This window comes from Balaenoptera acutorostrata, chromosome 5 (assembly GCF_949987535.1).
Source record: "Balaenoptera acutorostrata chromosome 5, mBalAcu1.1, whole genome shotgun sequence".
NCBI lineage: Eukaryota > Metazoa > Chordata > Mammalia > Artiodactyla > Balaenopteridae > Balaenoptera > Balaenoptera acutorostrata.
The window spans coordinates 34,849,506-34,871,600 of record NC_080068.1 but is presented as its reverse complement, the minus strand read 5'-3'; the positions used below and the strand labels follow the sequence as shown (position 1 = coordinate 34,871,600).

General features: G+C 42.9%; 1 protein-coding gene across 2 annotated transcripts in view; it reads left to right on the top strand.

Moving 5' to 3' along the window:
* The first annotated feature begins 3,686 nt into the window (after positions 1–3,686).
* Positions 3,687–22,095, top strand: part of TMEM154 (transmembrane protein 154) — a 44,422-nt gene continuing 26,013 nt past the window's right edge. For both annotated transcript variants that reach the window (XM_007189419.2, XM_057546994.1), the window contains exon 1: positions 3,687–3,815. In XM_007189419.2, the coding sequence (XP_007189481.1) occupies positions 3,728–3,815 (88 nt within the window). In that variant the 5' untranslated portion in view covers positions 3,687–3,727. The remainder of the gene's footprint in view (positions 3,816–22,095) is intronic.

Below are 22,095 nucleotides of genomic sequence, written 5' to 3'. Positions count from 1 at the left end.
AACCAGTCACTAGAACTGGCTTCTAGTTCCCCATGCCAACGGCTCCCATCAGGGTGCTGAAGCCTCCCCTTTTTTCCACTGTAGAGCTTTCCCACGCCTCTGCTAGACTTTGAATTTCTGCGTAATGCAAGTGATGGTGGCCGACTCCCTTGCTGTAGCAAGCTCTCGATAAATGGCCTTTACCATTTGGCTTGTTCTAATTTGGTTGGCCTTCCTGTATTTCCACAGCGTCTATGAGTGTGTGTAAGCATGTGTAGGGGGTGTGCCTGTGTGTTGGAAATGGCGGGGTTGGCGGCTAGAGGGGGAAAATGGGGGCGGGTGCACTCCCTGCAAGATCTTATCATTTCTGGGCTGTTTCCTTGGAGTCCCTCTTCCTTTAGGGCTGCGGAGGAGGGGCAGAAGGGAAGGGAGGAGGAATTGGATGAGAGTTGATTGTAAAAGCCAGACTCTCATGTGAAAGTCATAAAGAGCACCTCCAACCAGTAACGGGCTTCTCTTCCTGCCCTCCTGAGCAGGAGGAGGCCTCAGGGCACCTCCTAGGCACCCTACCTCCTTACCTCCCCTCCTCCTACCTGCGCTGAAAGCCGAAGGCAGGCACCGCTGACCTCACGCCTGGCCCGTGTGCCTGCCATTCTCTCTGAGGCTCCCCGCTGCCTCACAGCTGTGACTGGGGCCCTGACTTCCTGCCACGAGTGTATCAGGATTTAATCTGAGGCCAGGGGGCCACTGCCAAAATGAATGGTTGGTAAAATTAGAACAAACAAAGGTAAATAGCCCTTTACCTAGTGCACAGTCACCCTGGGATTTAACTGCAGCAAAGAGATCACGGAGGTGCCACAGTTTTCTGATCAATGATGGTAATTTTCTTCCCCTGGAGATCAGCTTATCACTCGAAGGGTCTTAGAGAGCACAGGAGTCAAAAGAAAAGTACAAGGTGATGCAGGGTTTCTCTGCAGCTTATTTTGCACATCATTCTAAGTGATGTAGTGTTGCCTGCTCAGAAGCAACACTTGGCACCCTTAGAGAGACTGAGACACTGGCTGGCAGGGTGTGGGCTCCACGGATGTCTGTGCTCCAGCCGCAGACACCTGACTCTGCAAAGCCTCCAGCAAGCTGTATTTTAAAATCAAAGAAACCAAGGCTCACACCTTGCTGTTGCCAAACACATGCCTCAAGCCTGGGATCCAAGATGGTTTTAATAGAGCGTAAATGACAAAATGAAGAGATCTCCCAAGCCCCGGGTCTTCTCTCTGGCACACGTGCGTTGCAGCGGGAGAAATGCCTGCTAGTGCAGGAATGATCGCCCTCAAACTTAGCACTAGAGGGTCTTGGAGCCAGTGGTCTTGTCACTTGCTCATCGATAGTTTGATTAATAGGTCTTTCTCCGTTGTTTTCAAATCGATCATCCAGTTTTGAACTCTTTTCTTCTGCTGTTTGTTCTGTATTGTCACCTAGAGCGCAAAAGCATATTTTATCAGGAATTGACTTAACTGCCAGTTTAAAATATCAAAATGCAGACTGTAAATCCAGTAACATGGATTAGTACGTGCATCGTCAACCTATTTCTGTGGATAAGAACTGAGATAAGCGGTGACTAATGACAGTGAAGAGCAGCAATGCACTAAACAAAAAATTAATGGCCATGTCAGGGCCTGAGGAATCCAGTCACCTCGTGTGCTCACAGCAATCGGATCAGTGAAGATGGTATGGACCAGAAGTTGGTGACTCACGATAGGCTGCCAGCAAAGGGTTAGAGATGAGATGGGTGTCTGGTGTCTCTCTCTGTCTGCCTGTCTCTCTTGGCACCATAACAAACATGATTATGAAATTCCATTCTTTTTTTGTTGTTTTTCTATAAACTTTATTTCTCAAAACGGTCTTATGATATTTGTGGGGTAAATACTCAACATTTATGTGAAATTCCATTCTGCAGTGTTTAGGACCTAGACCTAATCCAAGGAAAGGACTTCAATAGAACACAGAAAACCTAACCTACTCTAATCACCCCAAACACTGCTATGAACTATCACCCCCTTCCTGCATTGTTTCAATTGGGTAGGATTTCCACCCCCATTCTAATCCAACTCAGTTCTATTTTGTTTGTTGTTAACAACCTCTGAGAAAATAGTCATTCAAGAAGGAAGAAAGGTAAAATACAGAATTTATTTTCCCCCCTGAGAACATATTCTGCTTTGGAAATAGGCCCCATAAAAGATCATTTATCTCTTACCATAGATCTAGCAATTGAGCTCCCTGGTATTTTCCCAAAGGAGTTGAACATTTATGTCCACACAAATAGCCATACACGGATGCTTCTAGCAGCTTTGTTCCTAATCACCAAAACATGGAAGCAACCTCGATGTCCTTCAGTAGGTGAATGGATAAATAAACTGTGGTCCATCCAGACAATGGAATATTATTCAGCACTAAAAAGAAATGAGCTCTTAAGCCAGGAAGAGACATGGAGGAAACTTAAATGCATATCACTAAGTGAAATAAGCCAGTCCGAAAAGGCTACGTACTTCATGAGTCTAGCTATCTGTCATTTTGGAAAAGGCAAAACTGTGGTGACAGTAAAAAGATCAGTAGTTGTCAGCTGTTGGGGTGGTGGTGAGAGAGGCATGAACGGGTGGACCACAGAGGAGTTTTAGGGCAGGGAAACTACTCACTATGATACTATAATGATGATACATATCATTACTATAACTTTGCCCAAACCCATAGCATATACAACGCCAAGAGTGAATTCTAATGTGAACTATGGACTTGGGGTGGTTATGATGTATCCATGTAAGTTTATCAATGGTAACAAATGTACCACTCTGCAGGGGGTATTGATAATGGGGGAGGCTGTGCATGTTTGGGGACTGGGGGTGTATGGAAAATCTCTGTGCTTTCCTCTTAATTTTGCTGTGAACTTAAAACTGCTCTAAAAAATAAAGTCTTTATAATGAAAAAAAATAAACCAACCAAACCTAAAAAGATGATTTCTCTCTGGAGAAGAAGAGCACAGCCTTCAGGCATGGGTGCAGCATTGTCCTTTTTCTTCTGATGAGCTGGGGGGGGCGGGGCATTCAGGGCCCAAGGAGGAGCATATGTGCCTGGCCAGAGAGAAGTGGGATGGCCATTTCCTGATGGCACAAGTGTCCCTGCTGTCTGGTGTCCAATATGGTAGCCACTAGCCACATGGAGTTACTGAAATTTACATTAAAAAAATAAAAACTAACAATTCACTTCTCGCTAGCCCTATTTCGAGTGCTCAGCTGCCTATGTGGCTAATGGCTACTGTATTGGACCTCTCAGATTCAGAACATTTCCATCATGTCAGAAAGTTCTACCGGAGAGCGCTGCTCTAGACTCCAGGCAGCCCCGGAGGCTGACCTGGGGACTGAGGATCAATAAAATCACAAATCGAGACCCGACCCCCAGTCCCAGATTCTGAATGACATCTGAGCAACGGACACTGCTTCCACGGGGACAATGTCAAAAGATGGAGGCCCACGCGGGGCCGAGACGGAAAAGGGCTTGAGAGGCGTGTTAACTAAATCAGTGCTTGAAGAGCAACTTCTCTTTGGCAATTCTTGCTGGTCTGACAGGCTCCTGCCGAATTACATCACTTCCTAAAAAACAGGCAAACACCTCTCCTTCAAGTCAGCACCGACCCAAACAAGCAGGAAACAGGAAACGTTCACGTTTCTGCGGGGCTGAAAGTGCGCGCAGCATCACGATGCCGGGGCGCGCGGATCCCGAGGTGCCCCGCGCCGCCCTCATCTTCGCCCTGCTCATCGCGTTCCTCCCCACCCGCCAGGCGCAGGGTAAGCACCCCTACGCTTTCCACTCCAGGCGAGGAGGAAAATGAACGCTTGTCTCGTGCCGAGGCTACAGAACTCTGCCGGGGAGGGTAACACCCAGAAAACTCTAAGCCTTCCTGTGAAAAAAGTGGAGAAAAGTCGAACTGTCTTTTTTGGGGGAAGGAGGGAGGAGGGACTTGGCTTCGTTTGCAGCCGGCTAATCCAGCTCCAGCTCACGCCCTGAATTTACCCTTCCCGCAGTCTTTGTTTTCTAAGATGTAATTTACCGGTCCCAGTCATTTACTGGCTTTAATGGGCATATTAAGAAAATGATCAACTCTTTGGCAGTTCCTGTAAAAGAACGTTTCAGTCAGCTGAAACAGAGAAATTATGAATTTACTTTTAATAATGTGGGCTGAGAAGTCTGCTGGTTCCAAAAATTCCTGGAAAACTGGGGTATGGAAATTTACTACTGGAAAGTAGACTAAAGAAACACCATAATTAAAAAAAAAAAAAAGTAAACAGGAAATTATCTGAGGAATTACCAGGCATCCACTGTAACTTATTAAATCTTTCATCTGCTTTCCTTTGATCTTGTTACTTCGGGAGAGATTTTCTTTGCATTGATTGCGACTAATGAAGGTTTGTTTTAAAAAGTAATGTGACTGTAGTGAATCAAAGGTACCAGAAAAGACAAAATATTAAATCTCATAATTCTGAGCTAAGAGCAGCAATTGATTTATACCCTGGCAACAAGTACAATCACCCTCCATTGCCTCTTACAGCTGTGTGGATTTGCCCTTGGGTAAATAAGCTAGTTGCCTGTGGTTCCTGTCAGTGGACACGGCCTGCTGCTAGTGTAGAGCTGTACTGGGGGGTGCAGCTATACTGAGTGTACAGCTGTTCTGGGGGTGCAGATGAAGAAACTGAGGTGGAGGAAGGTGAGACCCACAGACAGTCAGCTCTCCTGATTTGGACTCCAGGGTCTCCCCTCTCGCCGCAGGGGATCGACCACGCCCCCTGCTTGGACCTCTGGACCATATTCCTTTCCGAGGGGCGTCCCTCAGCACCCACAGGAGCAGGGCCCAGCCATCCCTCTTCACCTCTTTTAACTCTCACAGCTACCACACTTGCCCCAAACATGCTCCTGAGAATGACATTTAACCTGCCTGAGTAGTTTCTTGAGCATCTGAAAATGATTGACTCAAAGTGTCTGCAATTCAGGAGATGCAAAGGACTCAGTGAAAGGTGTCCCTCTGAGACCCGTATCTGATCAGTGACTCTTCCCCTGAAAGAGCTCCGGTGGGTCCTCATTTATGGCCCCTGGCCTCTCGCTGCAACCTCCTTTCCACGGCATCTCCTTCTGTCTCCCTCCTGCTCCCCAGCTGCAGCCCCTCAGTCACAGTACAGAGCGTGTGCTCCAGGCTTCTGGGGCTCTGGCCACAAGTGATGACAAGTTCCCTTTTTTTCTACTGAATGGATGCCTATGTAACCTTAAAAGGCTCAGACTGAATGTTCCCTCTTCTTTGGTGTCTCTCTCACTGCCCCTTCCCTGGCACGCTGCCTGTTACACCCCCAGAGACCTAAACTTCTGTAAACCCAGCTAACCACCTGGAATCATAACTGTGTCTACGTCCATGCCTCCCACCAGGCTGTGAGCACCTCCAGGGAAAAGAAAATCCCCTTTTGTTCATCTTTGATTTCCCCAAATCTCGTAAAGGGTCAGCATAAATTAGGAACTCAGTTATTCTTGATAAGTACTAAAATCGTCCTAGAATGGATATGAGACTGATCACTAAAGACTGATGAGCTCCCGAGAGCAGGTAGTGTTAGGATGTCAGGAGAAGTGGAAGATGAAAAGCTGCATTTCAGGGGAGAACAGGGATTATCTGAATCATCCCACACACTCACCTGTCTCCATTCCCAGTGCCTGAAAATGCAAAAATGCCCACTTGCAAGCAGCTGTATAATCAAAGCCTATTACTTTGAGATTAGCCAAGGGAAAGGCTGTTCTAAATTAAGGATTGAATATATATTGTAAAATTAAGTAAGGTATATCCTTTTGAGCTAATGGTGCCTAAGACTTTAGGATGTGAGTTCGTTTAAAGGTGTCACAGTTGTATCTATTTCCTTGAATTCTTCAAAAAATACCTTGGAGATGTTTGGTAAAAGAATCCGATCTACTGAACAGCCTGATTCTCCTTTGCAAGCATAATCCAGGTTTATCTCAAGTCAAGCCTTTATTAACCACAAATAGGCAACATTATTTAATAACTGCAGTTACCTGAGACCAGCATCATTATGGTTGAGTCAGCATCTGTTTTGCTTTATGTAGATAGAGAGTCTGGTGCAGAACTGATTACTATCACAAGTGAAATAATCCACTTAGAAGTGAGAGAAATGAGAAAATAGCTTTTCTGGGATTTTGACAAAACAGATGAGAATAATTAAAGAGAAGCTCTGGGCCTAGGTATCTTGGCCAGTGTAGGATGCCAAGAAAGTTCAGACTCAAGGCAACATTCTGCCTATGGAATGAAGGGCCACCTCATTCCTTACCCTGTGCCCTCTCAATGTCAGCTTAACACTATCAGAAAGCTAAAAGCAACTTCCAGACACCAAAAGCACAGGATTTATTAGCTGCTAAAAGCAGAACGGTCTGTAGAAAAAAGAGCAAAAAGTCACAAGGCAGAAATAAGCCCTCTGTAACTGTTTTGGTGACCAGAGTTAAACACTGAATTTGACAGAGAGGACTAGGAGGTTTTTCTGGGCTGTTTCAGAACAGTAAGGATCATATAATTATTGGACTAACCTTCAGAAGGAGAGAAAGAAGAGAAGAAAATAATGGTTGCAAAGTTGAAACTGCACTTTCTGATACTGTTCTTATTTCAATGAATGTGACTACCACCTGCTATTTCCTGGGACAGTCCCCATTTCAAGTAGTAAAAATGCTGATGGCCAACATAGATAGTGCTCAGTATATGCCTGTTCTGAACACTTTATATCTACCAACTCATTTAATTCTCATAACAAACCTTATACAGTGGCTACTATTATTCCTATTTTACAGATGAGAAAACAGGCACAGAGGGGTTAACTGACTTGCCAAGGTCACACAGCTAAGTAGTGGATCTAAGTAAGATTCAGCCTCAGGAGTCCACGCTCTAACAACACACTGTATTACCTCTGGGTATTCAGGCTCTGCCAGGCTATGTGTCTAGTTTTAGGTTTGGAAAAGTATGCCTTCCTGACTGTGTAGGTGTATCACACAAACTCTTGGCTGGGCTGTAAGTTTATCACATGTTCATAAAGGAGCTGTATTTGTTTGATTGGGTCAGAGACTGGCTGACAGGAAAAGGGATAGTGGAGTTGGGTTAAACTTTGGCCTGTGGAGGGGAAGGGAGAGGCTGAAAGGTACAGAGTGAGCAACAGAGAATCTGGGGATTAGCATAGTTAAGACCAGAAGCAGGAAAAACAGAATATTGAAGTCACTGGGTAAGAGGCTTTGGGGTGTGGGAACCAGGGAGAGAAAGCCCAGCCTTCTGTCAGGCAGAGTCACACCGTGGGAGAGCCCTGCTGAGAACTGACCCCAAGGACCAAACAGCCCTCAGGGGCAAAAAGAAAAGAAAAAAAAAAAACAAACAAGCAGAGAGGGTTTTATTAAGGCTTGAAGTTCTTCCGTGTCTAAAAGGCTGACCCAGGAAAACAGAAGAGGGCGGGACTTTGGCTGGGATAGGCTCAGTTCTGTAAAGAAACAGTGCAACCTGTAATTTGCCTACCTGTGTATAGTTTGCACCACCCTCAACTGTTGGCAAAGATGTGGAGAGACAGGAACCTCGCACCGCCCATGGGAGGGCAGATCAGTGCAATCCTCTAGTGTCTCCTGCTGCTGAACCCATGCACTGGGCTTTGAATTTAAGTTACCATATTTTTCATTTCTAGAAAATCCTAGAATACAGAATATTGTACAATATATAGAGAGAGTCTTGGTTTTATTTTTCCTTATTTGTTCCTTCTTTTATGTCTTTAAACATACTATTCACTATTTGATAATTTTTATCTGAAGTTTATGTAGATCGAATCTTGTTGCTTCTTGTATCTGTCGCCTCCCATCATGATAAAAATCTTGGGGGAATTAGGGCCAAACCCAGCACACAGAGCGTGGCCCACCCTATTTAACAGAACCCCAAATTTTCTGATCCTGTCACCAAGCTACTGTAAATATTTTCCCAGTGCAGCCTCAGTCCTGTCACCACAAAATAGGGTTTGGAAGAAACTCAGACAGGGGTGTGCTCTGGGCTTGAGGAGAGCGGGTGCTTGGACCTCAGACTTAAGCCCCAGCCTGGGATGGGGAGAGGGAGACCTCAGGGATCAGCCTCCAAGAGCTGCGTGAGGTACCAAGAGCTCATTAGAGGTGCAGGCCAGCAGAGGCAAGCCGGTAACCAGAAGCAGGTGACCAAAGAGACCAAAGTGACTGCCAAGGAGAAAGAAGTAGACAAAACCAAATTCAAAACCAGGCCGTGGGTCAGGGGTCCACAGTGTCAGGATGATGGTGAGGTCAGCCTGGGGGAAGTGCACCTGACTTTGAACTTTGCCAGAATCATTGCAGCTGCTTTTCTTTTTTCTTTCTTTCTTTTTTAAAACCATGAACTGGTGTTTTAGCTTTCACTTTTGACCCAGTAGGTGGACAGGAACGCCTGAAAGTACTATATAGCTTCTCATATCCTGTGGGATTCGGGCAAGTCCCCATAGGTGGGTAGGTATGGCTCTGAATTTAAATTTCCTCTACAAGTTTTTTTCTTCTTTCTCCATATTTTCTGGGCCCTGGGGATTTCCTTGCTTTTTTGTGATTTCTTTATACATTTAAGAAGTTGTTTCTTCTATTTCATCTAGTATTTCTAGGTGCTGCATACTGGGTGAAGTTTTCAGGTTACTAACTATATGAGGTTATTGGAAAAGGAATTTTTTTTTGATACAACCATTCTGGAGAACAATCTGGAAATATTTAGTCAACTGGAGATGTTCATACCCTACAACTACAACAATTCACTGTCAGATCACTCACAAATGTACGACGGCAAAGAGTCATGGCCAAGGATGTGGATTGTAGCATTGTTTGTAAAAATGGGAAAAATAGAAACAATCTAAATATCTATTAACAAAAGAAAAATACATGAAACTTGGTATAGTCACAGAATGAGATATCAGAGCAGGTAAACTTAATGAACTACAGCCAAATGTATTAAGATAAATCAGTCTCAAATGTAATGTTGACCAAAAAACCAGTGGAAGATTATTATGTGCAGAATAATTACATTTATTTAAAGTTTTTAAAACACTCCAAATTCTGCTTCTATTGCTTAGGGACACGGGCGTATTTGGAAAGTGTGGGACTGATACGTGCTAATTGAGAAGAGCCGTTAACTTGAAAGAGATTGGGGGAAGGAGGGCTTCAGCTGTATTTACAATGTTGTGTTTCTTTCAGAAAAAAAACATGGTGGTCCAGGGTCAGCAAACCAAGAATCATGGGCCAAACTCAGCCAGCTTCCTGCTTTTTTCCAACACTTGAACTAAGAATGGTTTTTATATTTTTAATGGTTACATAAAAACGGATAATAGCCTGTGTTTTGCCTCTTGGCCCACAAGATCTAAAACAGTTACTCTCTGGCCTGTTAAGAAAAAGTTTGCCAACCCCTGCTCTAGTCATTATGGGGAAATAGAAGATAATTAGGGTGGGTCCCCTGTTATTTGTTACATTCGTCTCTATTCCCTTTGGTAGGTATACGTTCATAATGAAAAGTGAGGGAGCCTGTGAGTTCTTTTCCAGCTCCTCCCTCTTCCCTTTCTATAACTCCCAGTCTCTTTGAAAGACAGCCAACACATCTTCATTTTCACTCGCCGTTCACTTCTCAACCCCCTGCGATCTGGCCGCCATGTCAAGCACGGCACTCAAATTGCTCTGTCTGGGTCACCAGTGCCTTCTAATAGCCGAACCCAAAGGACCCATTACCGTCTTTATCTTCTGTTTTTCTCTGTAGCACTTAACATAATCAATTATTGAAACCCTCCTCTTCCTTGGGTCTTATGAGGCCATTTTCTTCTTGGTCTCCTATGACTCTGATTGTTCCTTTCCAGTTTGGGGTTATGAATCTTTCTCTTCCACCTGTTCCTTTTGTATTTATCTTTTCTTTTCTCACTCCTTACATCATCTCAGGGTCATGACACACTTTCATCGTTTCTATCTCCCTCCTAGGCTGACGGTTCCCCAAATCACTCCAATCAGGGATGTCTGCCTAGCTCTAGCCCTACATATTCATCGTCTGTCCTCCTAGGAGATGTCCCAGGGGCCCTGGGCTCAGCCTGGCCAAAACAGAACTCTTTCTCTGCTCCCTACTGGTTTAGGCCCTTCTTAGCTCTCACCTAGGTTACTTCATTAACTTCTTAACTAGTCTCTTTGCCTTTAGTCTCCTCTCCAACCCAATTTCACATAACCTCCAGAGTGATGGTTCTCTAACAAAACTGTGATTATTTTTCTCTTGTTTTCACCCCTTCAGTGGTTTTTCATTTCCTTCGGATAGATTCCAGCCCCCTCGGCCTCATTACGAGGCCCCTTGTAAGCTTGTGCTGTGTTCCTTTCCTACTAGACACTTCCCACCACGCATCCTATGATAAGTACTTGAATGTGCCAACCTCTGTTGGGCCACGGAGCTTTCCATAGCTGTGCTTCAGCTGCGGTGCCTTCCTTGCCATCGTTGATTGACGAACTCCTGAGATTCAATTCAGTGGTCACCTCCTCTGGGAAGTTCTCCTGAATCTTCCACCCCGGATGCAATGAATGCCTTCCCCTCCCATGTCCTCATGATGCTCTGTGCCCAAACATATTATGACTTTTATGAAACTGTAATGTAATTATTGATTTGTATGCCATTGTCCCTACTTACCAGTCACTTCCCAGGGAGGTTGGGGCCTGGTCTCATTCACCCTTATGTCTCTAGAATAGTTGCTGGTACATGACAGGCACACAACTCACTGACTAAAGGAATGAATGACATGAAATTTATTCTATAGCCCAAGACTTACTTGTGTTTGTGACAAAATTATAATCATTTCAATAATGCAATGAAACTGTGGTGATACCTGGATAAATATGATTTTTCGTCAATCCAGTTTTATTTTGTTCTGAAATGTTAAAAGTCTCCCAAATCATTTTGTGTGTGAATAGTTCAGTTCTGGCTCCTCAAACCAAACAGGAAACAGCTATATCTCCCTCTCTTGTAGAGAAAGCTACATGGCTGCAACTATGAGTAGTTCCGAGAGAGCCTTCTGTCCATCTCCCTCTCAGAATATAGAGGGAAGTTCAGATCCAGAAGATAGGCATTGAGCAGCATGACAATTTGCAGAAAAGCCAGGTAGTTACAGACATTTTGGGGAAGTACTTTTTTTTTTTTTACGTATTTATTTATTTGGCCGTGCCCCACGGCATGCTGGATCTTAGTTCCCCGACCAGGGATTGAACATGTGTCCCCTGCAATGGAAGCACAGGGTCCTTACCACTGAACCACCAGGGAAGTCCCTGGGGAAGTATTTTTGAAAAAAAAAAGGGGAATATAAGTTTCATAGACATGAAATTTCAAGCCAGTAAGAGCTGATTTGAAAACTTGAAAAAAAAGTTATGTCACATAAAAAGAATAGAAAAGTCTGCCTCTGGTGCTAAAGACAGCATAGAAGCATTTCCTGAGAAATTAGAGGAGGTGGTTGGAAAGGAGAGCTATCCACCACAGCAGGATCTGATGGGTGGTGGTGTTTTGTGTTTGCTTCCTTAAAACAAAACCAGCAAATCTAGGTTTTTTTTTTGCAATCTGAATTTTTTTCTGTTTCTATATTTTATATGAATTAAAACGATCTTTATTATTTCTTATTTCCCCACCCCATTGTGGCTTTCAGAAACAGGAGCCCAGTTGTTAGGAGGGTTTGTTGACATTTTTTTCCCCTGACAATACTGTTTATTAACTTAAAAATCTATTTATTGTTTTCTAAAAATTATGCTTATTTATTTGTCTATGATTCAGATGGCCGGATTTAGCAAATAATATAAAACACTCAGATAAATGTAAATTTCCAATAAACAAAAAATTTTTAGTATAACTATTGTACATCCCATGCAATTTAATGTAAGTATACATAAAATATTGCATGGGATACATTTATACTAAAACATTATTTGTTGTTTACCTGACACTCAAATTTAACAGGTGTCCTGTATTTTATCTAGTAACTCTATTTATGATTATGATGACCTTTTGCCAGGCAAAGACCATCCCTGTATTGGTGCATCACTAAGACCAGAGACATTTTGGCTATGTAGCCAGTTAACAAATATTAGAATATTTAAGTTGAGTCCTAAATCAGTCATTCAAATAATAAGGAATTATCACTAAAAAATAAACAAACAAACAAACCCCTGGTGATTGAGTAGACTAAAACTAGGAATCCAAGAGTGGATCAACTTTAGAGAATCTATTCATGTAATTTGTCACATCAAAAACTAAATGAGAGGGACTTCCCTGGTGGCGCAGTGGTTAAGAATCCGCCTGCCAATGCAGGGGACACGGGTTCGATCCCTGGTCCAGGAAGATCCCATGTGCCACGGAGCAGCTGAGCCCGTGAGCCACAACTACTGAAGTCCACGTGCCTAGAGCCCGTGCTCCACAACAAGGGAAGCCACCACAATGAGAAGCCCACACATCGCGACCGAGAGTAGCCCCCGCTCAGCTCACCGCAACTAGAGAAAGCCCATGCGCAGCAACCAAGACCCAACACAGCCAAAAATAAAATTAATTAATTAATTAATTAATTTAAAAAAACTAAATGGGAAAAAAGTCATGGGATTGTATTAATAAACGCAGAAAAGAGGTTGACAAAAGAGAGTGAGAATAGCTCATCAGAAGCTCAAGCTGCGATACTGAAATTCTGAGGACTTGGATGGATGGAAGGGCAGGATGGATTCTCTTTGGAGGTAAAATAGGATCACAAGCCAGGCCAGACTTAGAGACCTGCTAAGTGGCTTTGCTGACCCTGGAAAATCCCATCCACCATTTTCTCCCCTCAGATGCCACTTGGAAGACCTCACGAACTTGCTTCCTTCTTGAGCCTGCTGTAAGAAACCTTCCAACAGCCAACACACTCTGGCCCTCTGCTGCCCCAAAGGCTGGCACGGAGAACTTTTGGTTATACCCTCCCCCTTCCCTCCTGCAGCTCCTTGTGAAGGCACATCAGCCACTGAGCTGGGCGCCCACATCTCCTTCCCCTGCCTTCCTCTTCTCTGATGATCACAGGCATACATCTACCGCTTAGGTTTTGGTTTGTCTCTCCTGCAGTGGCTTCTGGTAACTCTGAGCTTGTGCTGACCTGAGCAAGGAGGCCAGGCCAGCACAGAGACCTGTGTGACCTGCACCAGAGTTTCCCTCATTTATCCACCCAGAGGGAGGCTGACACAGCAGCCAGGGAGGGCAGGACAGGTCGAGGAGCATTTGTTTTCATGTTACTCTTTTACATTGTAATTTTGAAATTGGCTTCAAAAGAGAGGTAGAAATATAACAAAAGTAGTAATTATCATTGCTAACCTGAATACTTTTCTATCACTTAATAATCTTTCATTTTAAAGTATTTTTCACACTACTATATATAAAATAATCAACAAGGACCTACTGTATAGCACAGGGTACTGTACTCAATACTCTGTAATAACCTATATGGGAAAGAATCTGAAAAAGAATAGATATATGTGTATGTATAACTGAACCACTTTGCTCTACACCTGAAACTAACACAACACTGTAAATCAACTATACTCCAATATAAAATAAAAATTAAGAAAAATAAAGTACTTTTGTATCTATCATCCCACTGATGGTAGGAAGAAATTTTAAATGTTAAAAGTGTATTCTGTGTCATAAAAATATATACATTTCTTAAAACTGCCAGGTACTGACAGGCCAGGATAGGATTCCAGTGTTTGAAAAGGTACTCAGATGGTCAAAAATGCAGCTTCTCCAGGTGAGTAACTTCAAACCAGAGACAGCCTTAGGGTCTGGGCAAGTCTGCTTAGAAACAAGCAAGCTTTCTCTGAAAAAGACACCAAATAAAAAGTATAAAATGAAAAATGCGTCTGAGCATTTTGGGCCTCCATGGTGGGACATGTTTTCCTTCCTTTTCTTTTTTTTTAATGTTATTGGAGTATAGTTGATTTAAAATGTTGTGTCAATTTCAGGTGTACAGCAAAGTGATTCAGTTATACCTAAACATATATCCAGTCTTTTTAAGATTCTTTTCCCATATATGTTATTACAGAGTATTGAGTAGAGTTCCCTGTGCTATACAGTAGGTCCTTGTTGGTTATCTACTTCATATATAGTAGTATGTGTATGTTAATCCCAAGCTCCTGATTTCTCCCTCCCCACCACGTTTCCCCTTTGGTAACCATAAGTTTGTTTTCAGTATCTGTGAGTCTGTTTCTGTTTTGTAAATAAGTTCATTTGTATCATTTTTAAAAATTAGATTCCACATATGAGTGATATCATATGATAGGCATGTTGTAATCTGATAGTAAATTGCAATTGCAGGGTGCTTCTCAAGGCAATGGGGTAAAACACAATGGTGCTTCACAGGTGCTTTCCAGAGCAGACTATTGTATGAAAGCCTTTTATCAGATGACCCTGCTCAAAATAAGCAAAAGAGACATTTCTTAATGATCTTTCTACATAAGGCGTTGTCACCTTTCGTCATCTGATGGCTGAAGAGAAAGGGTATACGAAACACAGGCACCACTTTACCTAAACTGCCCTTCGGTGCTTACCATCTGCCACTAACCTTCGCTGATTTTGCACTGAGCCTGTTCCCCCAACTATTTATTCGTCTTCAAGTATAATGTCAGAGAGAACGTACTAAGTGAACATATTCACTAAATAAAAAAGGTCAGCTGCATAGTACACCAGAGCTTACAGAGGAAACAGCAGTCCCTCCACCTGGGCTAGTCCTGCTCCCCAGAGAGAGTTCAGGTGCCTGGGCTATACACTTGGGGAGCCCTGGGACACACCTGATTCCAAAACCGAAACCAAAACCAGCAAACAAAAAGAAAACCCAAAAAGCTAGAAACGTGAAATTTCATCATTAGAGATGCTTATCTTTTCACTAAACAATTCCTCTCATTTCCCAGTGTTTTCTTTAAAATTCAGATAAGTTTTTGAGAAAACCACCGTAGATCCCTTTTCTCTCCGTGCCTAAGAACACACGGTGTGTGTTCCTGGAAGGGGATTCGGTTGCTTGAGGGAGGAAGATATCGGTCTCTTGATAGAAAGGCGAGAGGCCTATCTAGCACTTTACCTCTGGCTCATCTGGCCTTTTTCCTAAATAGCTGTCCAGTGAAGAGCAACCGTACAGCAGACACGGTTCCCGGGGCTGGAGATAGATACAGAGCAGAGCAAAGGAGGACACAGGCAATAAGCAAATAGGTACAGGGAGGAAATCATGTCAGGTAATTAACAGCTCATAGTGCTGTTTCAAAACCAAGTAAACTAGAGAAAGGGCAGAACCCTTCAGAGCTCCCCCTGTGCCTTACGCAGGATGGTGTCCCAGTGGTACCGTCTGGTCCACGCCAGCACCCCAGCGCCGGGGAGGTGGTCCATCCCCTCGGCGTTAGTGCCCCCTGCATCAGCACACTCATCCTCCTGCAGCCCAGCTGGGGCCTGGGGGGTCGGGTAACATCATGCGTTCCTGTTGTATTCCCGGCTTACCCCTGGCCACATCACAGTCAGGTGTCACAGATACTGAACAACTGATTTTTTTAAAAAAGATGTCAGAGTTGAAGAGATAGACTACTTGACAGGTACATGCACCTATTTTTGTTGTTGTTGTTGTTAAAGTATACTTGATTTACATTATTGTATTAGTTTCAGGTGTACAGCATAATGATTCAGTATTTTTATAGATTATACTCCATTACAAGTTATTACAAGATAATGGCTATAATTCCCCGTGTTGTACAATATATCTTTGCTGCTTATCTATTTTATACATAGTGGTTTTCATCTCTTAATCCCATATCCCTAATTTGCCCCTCCCCACTTCCTTCTCCTCACTGGTAACCACTAGTTTGTTTTCTGTATCTGTGAGTCTGTTTCTGTTTTGCATGTAGATTCATTTGTGTTATTTTTTAGATTCCACATATAAGTGATCTCATACAGTATTTGTCTTTCTCTGTCTGACTTATTTCACTAAGCATAATATTGTCTAGGTGATTCCATGTTGCTGCAAATGGCAGACTTTCATTCTTTTTTATGGCTGAGTAGTATTCCATTGTATATATTGGGTGGGCCAAAAACTGCCTTCAGTTTTTTAAGTAAAAACAAAAGACACATTTTTCATTTTCACCAAGAACTTTATTGAACAATGTATTCACCCTTTTGTTCCACTACCTTCTGCCATTTTCCAGGCAACTTCATAATTCCATCTTCCCAAAACTTTTTATCTTTTTGAGCAAAGAACTGTTCCTGGTGCTTTTTACAGTCTTCCAGGGAATTGAAATTTTTTCCATTCAAAGAATTTTGTAAAGACTGAAATAAATGGAAATCCGAAGGTGCGATGTCTGATGAATATGGTGGATGAATCAGAACTTCCCAGCCAAGCTGTAACAGTTTTCACCTGGTCATCAAACAAACATGCGGTCTTGCATTATCCTGATGGAAGAGTTTGTGTTTTCTGTTGACTAATTCTGGACGCTTTTCATCGAGTGCTGCTTTCAGTTGGTCTAATTGGGAGTAACACTTACTGGAATTAATCATTTGGTTTTCCAGAAGGAGTTCATAATAGAGGACTCCCTTCCAGTCCCACCATACACACAACATCACCTTCTTTGGATGAAGATCGGCCTTTGGTGTGGTTGGTGGTGGTTCATTTCGCTTGCCCCACAATCTCTTCCGTTCCACGTTATTGTTCAGTATCCACTTTTCATCGCCCAGCACAACTTGTTTTAAAAACAGAACGTTTTCATTACTTTTCAGTAGAGAATCACATGCGGAAATATGGTCAAGAAGGTTTTCTTCGCTTAACTTATGTGGAACCCAAACATCAAAGGAATTCACATAACCAACCTGGTGCAAATGATTTTCAATGCTTGATTTGGATATTTTGAGTATATCAGCTATCTCCTGCGTGGTATAACGTTGATTGTTGTTAATCGTTGTTTTGATTTGATCACTATCAACTTCAACTGGTCTACCCAACTGTGGAGCATCGTCCAGCAACAAATCTCTAGCATGAAACTTTGCAAACCACTTATGACACGTTCGATCAGTCACAGCACTTTCTGCATACACCGCACAAATCTTTTTGTGTGTTTCAGTTACATTTTTACCTTTCTTGAAATAATAAAGCATAATATGCCGAAAATGTTGCTTTTTTCTTCCATCTTCAATATTAAAATGGCTACACAAAAATTCACCAATTTTGATAAGTCTTTTTTTAAATGCACGCTGATATGACAGCTGTCACTATACAATCTAACAAAATTGTTGCGAATGAAGTTAAAGACATCCAAGTGCTACTAGAGCCATGTTGAGGAAAAATCTGAATGAACCTTTTGGCCCCCCCAATATATACCACATCTTCTTTATCCATTCATCTGTTGATGGACACTTGGGTTGCTTCCCTATCTTGGCTATTGTAAATAGTGCTGCTGTGAAGTTTGGGGTACATGTATCTTTTTGAATTAGGATTTTCATTTTTTCTGGATACATACCCAGGAGTGGAATTGCTGGATCATGTGGTAGTTCTATTTTTAGTTTTTTGAGAAACCTCCAGACTGTTTTCCACAGTGGCTGTACCAATTTACATTCTCACCAATAGTGTAGGAGGGTTCCCTTTTCTCTACACCCTCTTCAACATTTGTTATTTGTAGACTTTTTGATGATGGCCATCTGACAGGTGTGAGGTGATATCTCATTGTGATTTTGATTTGCATTTCTCTAATAATTAGTGATATTGAGCATCTTTTCATGTGCCTGTTGGCCATGTCTATGTCTTCTTTGGAAAAATGTCTGTTCAGGTCCTCTGCCCATTTTTGGACTGGGTTATTTGTTTTTTGATATTGAGTTGTATGAGCTGTTTATGTATTTTGGATATTAACCACTTGTCATCCATATCATTTGCAAATACTTTCTCCCATTCCATAGGTTGTGCTTTCGTTTTGTAGGTGGTTTCCTTTGCTGTGCAAAAGCTTTTTGTAATTAGGTCCCATTTGTTTATTTTTGCTTTTATTTCTTTTGTATTAGGAGACAGATCTAAAAATATATTGCTATAATTTATGTCAACCAGTATTCTGCCTATGTTCTCTCCTAGGACTTCTATGGTTTCAGGTCTTACATTTAGGTCTTTAAACCATTTTGACCTTATTTTTGTATATGATGTGAGGGCATGTTTTAATTTCATTCTTTTACATGTAGCTGTCCAGTTTTCCCAGCACCACTTATTGAAGAGACTGTCTTTTCTCCATTGTATATTCTTGCCTCCTCATAGATTAATTGACCATAGGTGCTTGGGTTTATTTCTAGGCTCTCTATTCTCTTCCACTGATCTATGTGTCTCTTTTTGTGCCAATACTATGTTTCTATTATTCTGGCTTTGTAGTATAGTCTGAAGTCTGGGAGGGTTATGCTTCCAGCTTTGTTCTTTTTCTTCAGGATTGCTTTGGCAATTCTGGGTCTTTTCTGGTTCCATATGAATTGTAGGATTAGTTGTTCTAGTTCTGTGAAAAATGTCATGGGTATTTTGAGAGGGATTGCATTAAACCTGTAGATTGCTTTAGGCAGTATTAATTCTTCCAATCCAAGAGGATGGGATATCTTTCCATTTCTTTGTATCATCTTCAATTTCCTTCATCAATGTTTTATAGTTTTCAGAGTATAGGTCTTTCACCTCCTTGGTTAAGTTTATTCTGAGGTATTTTCTTCTTTCTGATGCAATTTTAAACAGCATTTTTAAAAACTTTCTCTTTCTGATAGTTCATTATTAATGTATAGAAATGTAACAGATTTCTGTATATTAATCTTGTATCCTGCAACTTTGCTGAATTCATTTATTAGTTCTAATAGTCTGGGGGTGGAGACTTTAGGGTTTTCTACATAAAGTATCATGTGATCTGCAAATAGTGACAGTTTTACTCTTTACTTCCAATTTCAATGCCAAAATACACCTTATTAATTTTGCTCCCAAAGGCTTCTTTCTGTGTAGGATTCTCCAGTCATCTTTAAAGCTAATAGGACTATCTTCATGAATAACAGCAAATTAAAGTCGATTGAATTATGATTTAACTCAGTAACTTTCAACCCAGCATAAATACTTAATGGACTCATCTAGGGAGCTTTAAAAACATCCTGTTGCTCAGGGCCACAACCTCGGATGTCCTCAAGTAACTGATTTGGGTGGAGCTTAAAAAACCAGATGATGCTGGTGCACAGTAAGTGCCGTGAGCAACAATAGGTATGACTGATAATTAAACACAACTCCATGAGATTGTTTGGGCCTCTCAAACCCATGGTTCTCCAGGTATAGCCCCCAGACCAGCAGCATCAGCATTTTGTTAGAAGTGAAAGTTCTTGGCCTCATCCTAGACCTGCTAAATCAGAAGCTCTGGGGGTGGCGCCCAGCCATGTGTGTGGGAGGAGCCCTCCCGATGATTCTGGAACACACTAATGCGGGTGGACTGCTGGTTCAGACCTCTAAGCCGTTCTGCCAGCAGTGACCTTTGCTGGAGATGTGGTTTTTAAGTTCCAGCACAATCTCTCTTATTAATAAGTCTCTTATTCAAACTTATTCGAATAATAAGGCACGACTGTCACAGCCCTCTCTCAATATATCCCGGCCAGAGGCTCTCAGGGGTTCAAGGCTTCAGTGATGATTTTTAAACGATTGTGTTCTTGTGATAGAGTGGGCAGCTGCTGGGAGCTGGGATCCAAATCCCTGGCCTGATTCTCCTCCAGTTCACCAAGAAGGAACAGAGAGAAAGAGGGGTAGACAGGGGAGGGCCAGGAGTGGGCAGGGTCTGGAGCCCTGGTTCTCAACCTTGGCTGCACACTGAACTCTGTAAAAGATACTGAGGCCTGGGTTCACCCCAGGTATTCAGATGTAATGGTTTGGGTGTGTGCCCTAGGCATTGGGAGGGTTGAAAGGGCCCTAGGTGACTCTAATGTATGGCCAAGGCTGAGAAGCACAAGAGGACTTCTTGGTTTGGTTTGATCTCTTCCTTCTAACATGAATCTGACTCTTTGCTGTAGACAGAGGTACGGGGGAATGGAAAGTGGGCAGGCTTCTTGGGTTTGGTTTCTTGAACATCCTGAAATCCATATTAAATCCAGTTTCTCCACCGAGCAGGACAGCATTTGAATACCTGACGCCTGCCGTGTTTTCTTCGTTTCACTACCTGAATTATAAGATGGTTTCAACAATCTGTGTATGGAGTCGACATAACAAGTGAAAGAATGGAGCATCTGATTGAGGTCCAACATGCTTCCCGATATTCTGAGTTAAATAACATTCTCTCCTCATTGTTTTATTTTACACTGTAATATCAGTGTGACAACCTTGCAGTTACTATATAAGACTTTTATTTTCACTTTAAGAACTAGAGCTTGGTCGCACATTTGTTCCATTTTCAAAAAGAGAAGTCAGCTAGTTTGCTTCACCGAGAAACAGAGTCACTTCCACTGGGGGACGATGCTCGGAGCGGTGACAAAGGGGCGAGGTGCCCACCCAGTTGCTGAGCTGCCAGGCTCACCTCAAGTATTTTCCCTCTTTTCCCACTTATGAGGATCCCTCCCAGGGTCCCCGCCAGATGTGTGAAATACGCATCCCAGCTGTGTTTGCATGGATATTGTCAATAGTCGTTTCTAAGTGACTTTCTACACTGTGCGGTTAATTATCTGGCCATTTTAGGATTTTAGGATTAAAAGTAAAGGGAAGTGTTGCAGCTTAATTTCATTGCTCACATGACCATTCCCATTATCTCCTATTGATGCTCCATTTTCTGAGCAGAGAGAGAGAGCGTGAAAGGGAGAATCCCGGGAGGTTTGCACTGGGGTCACTGGAGAGAGCGTGACTAAGGCCCCTGGAGGGAAGAGGGGTCCCGGCAGACTCGCCCTCAAGCCCCTACACCAGTGCAGGCAGGGTTCAAAGCCACGCCCGCTGCCCTTCACACAGCCCTTCTGCTTTCAACGATAGTCCTCCTTCTTTCTTCTGCTTCTTCTCTTGTGCACTTCGCTGGCTGCTGCCCCCCTCTCCACTCTCACGCTTAGTCCTCTCTCTATTTCTGCAGCTTCTTCAGTTTTACCACCCCCTAACCCCTGGCTGCACCCCTTTTTCCATGAAATATGTCCACATTTAGATAAGAAGACAAAATGAAGAAGTTATACCGGACAGATTAGTCTCCTGGGCAACAGAGAATAGATCAGTCTAGAGATGGGGAAACAGAGTGGGCAGAGGACGGAGGAAATAGCAAACTACCAACACCAGGCATGAGCGTGGGCCTTTGTAGAACACACAGCATTTTCACAGCTGGAATTCCCGTCCCCCTGGCGACTCACTCCTGGTTAGAGATGCTTGGCCTGCCCTGGTTTTCCGGCTCCCCCTTTGATGACATTTGATGCTCTTCGCACAAACTCTTGGGCTGATCCCCAACATTTTCAACTTTTCCATCACAGACCCCCTGCGTACCCAGCCCTTCTCCAACTTAGTTTCTGCCGATTCTCATTGCACAGGGACTGGCTGGAGTTGTCTTGGAGCAGTTGTGAGGGCAGACCCCCCAAAAGCAGTTTGGTGCTGCACCCAACCTCCTCTCCTCAGTCTGGAGATACACTGCAGATGTGCAAGCTGACAGGTGTGCAGGGGCGATTGTGGCAGCATCATGGGAAACACAAAACAAATAACCTACAAATACGAATACAAAAGAAATAACCTAAGTCCCCATCAATAGGAATAGGTTGTGATATATACAAATAATGGAAGGAAAAGGCAGCTCTCTGTATACAGACAAGGAATAATCTTCAAGATCTAATTTTAAGTGAAAAAAGCAAGGGGCAGCACAGTATATAAATTTTGCTACCATTTGTGTTCAAAAAGGAAACAGGAAATGATACTTACACTTGTACACGCAGAGAGTTTTCTGGCAGAAACAGTGGTTACCTCTGGGGAGGAAAACTGAGTGGCTGGGGAAAGGGTGTAGTGAAATGTCCTCTCTGAGCTTAGTGCCATGTGTGTA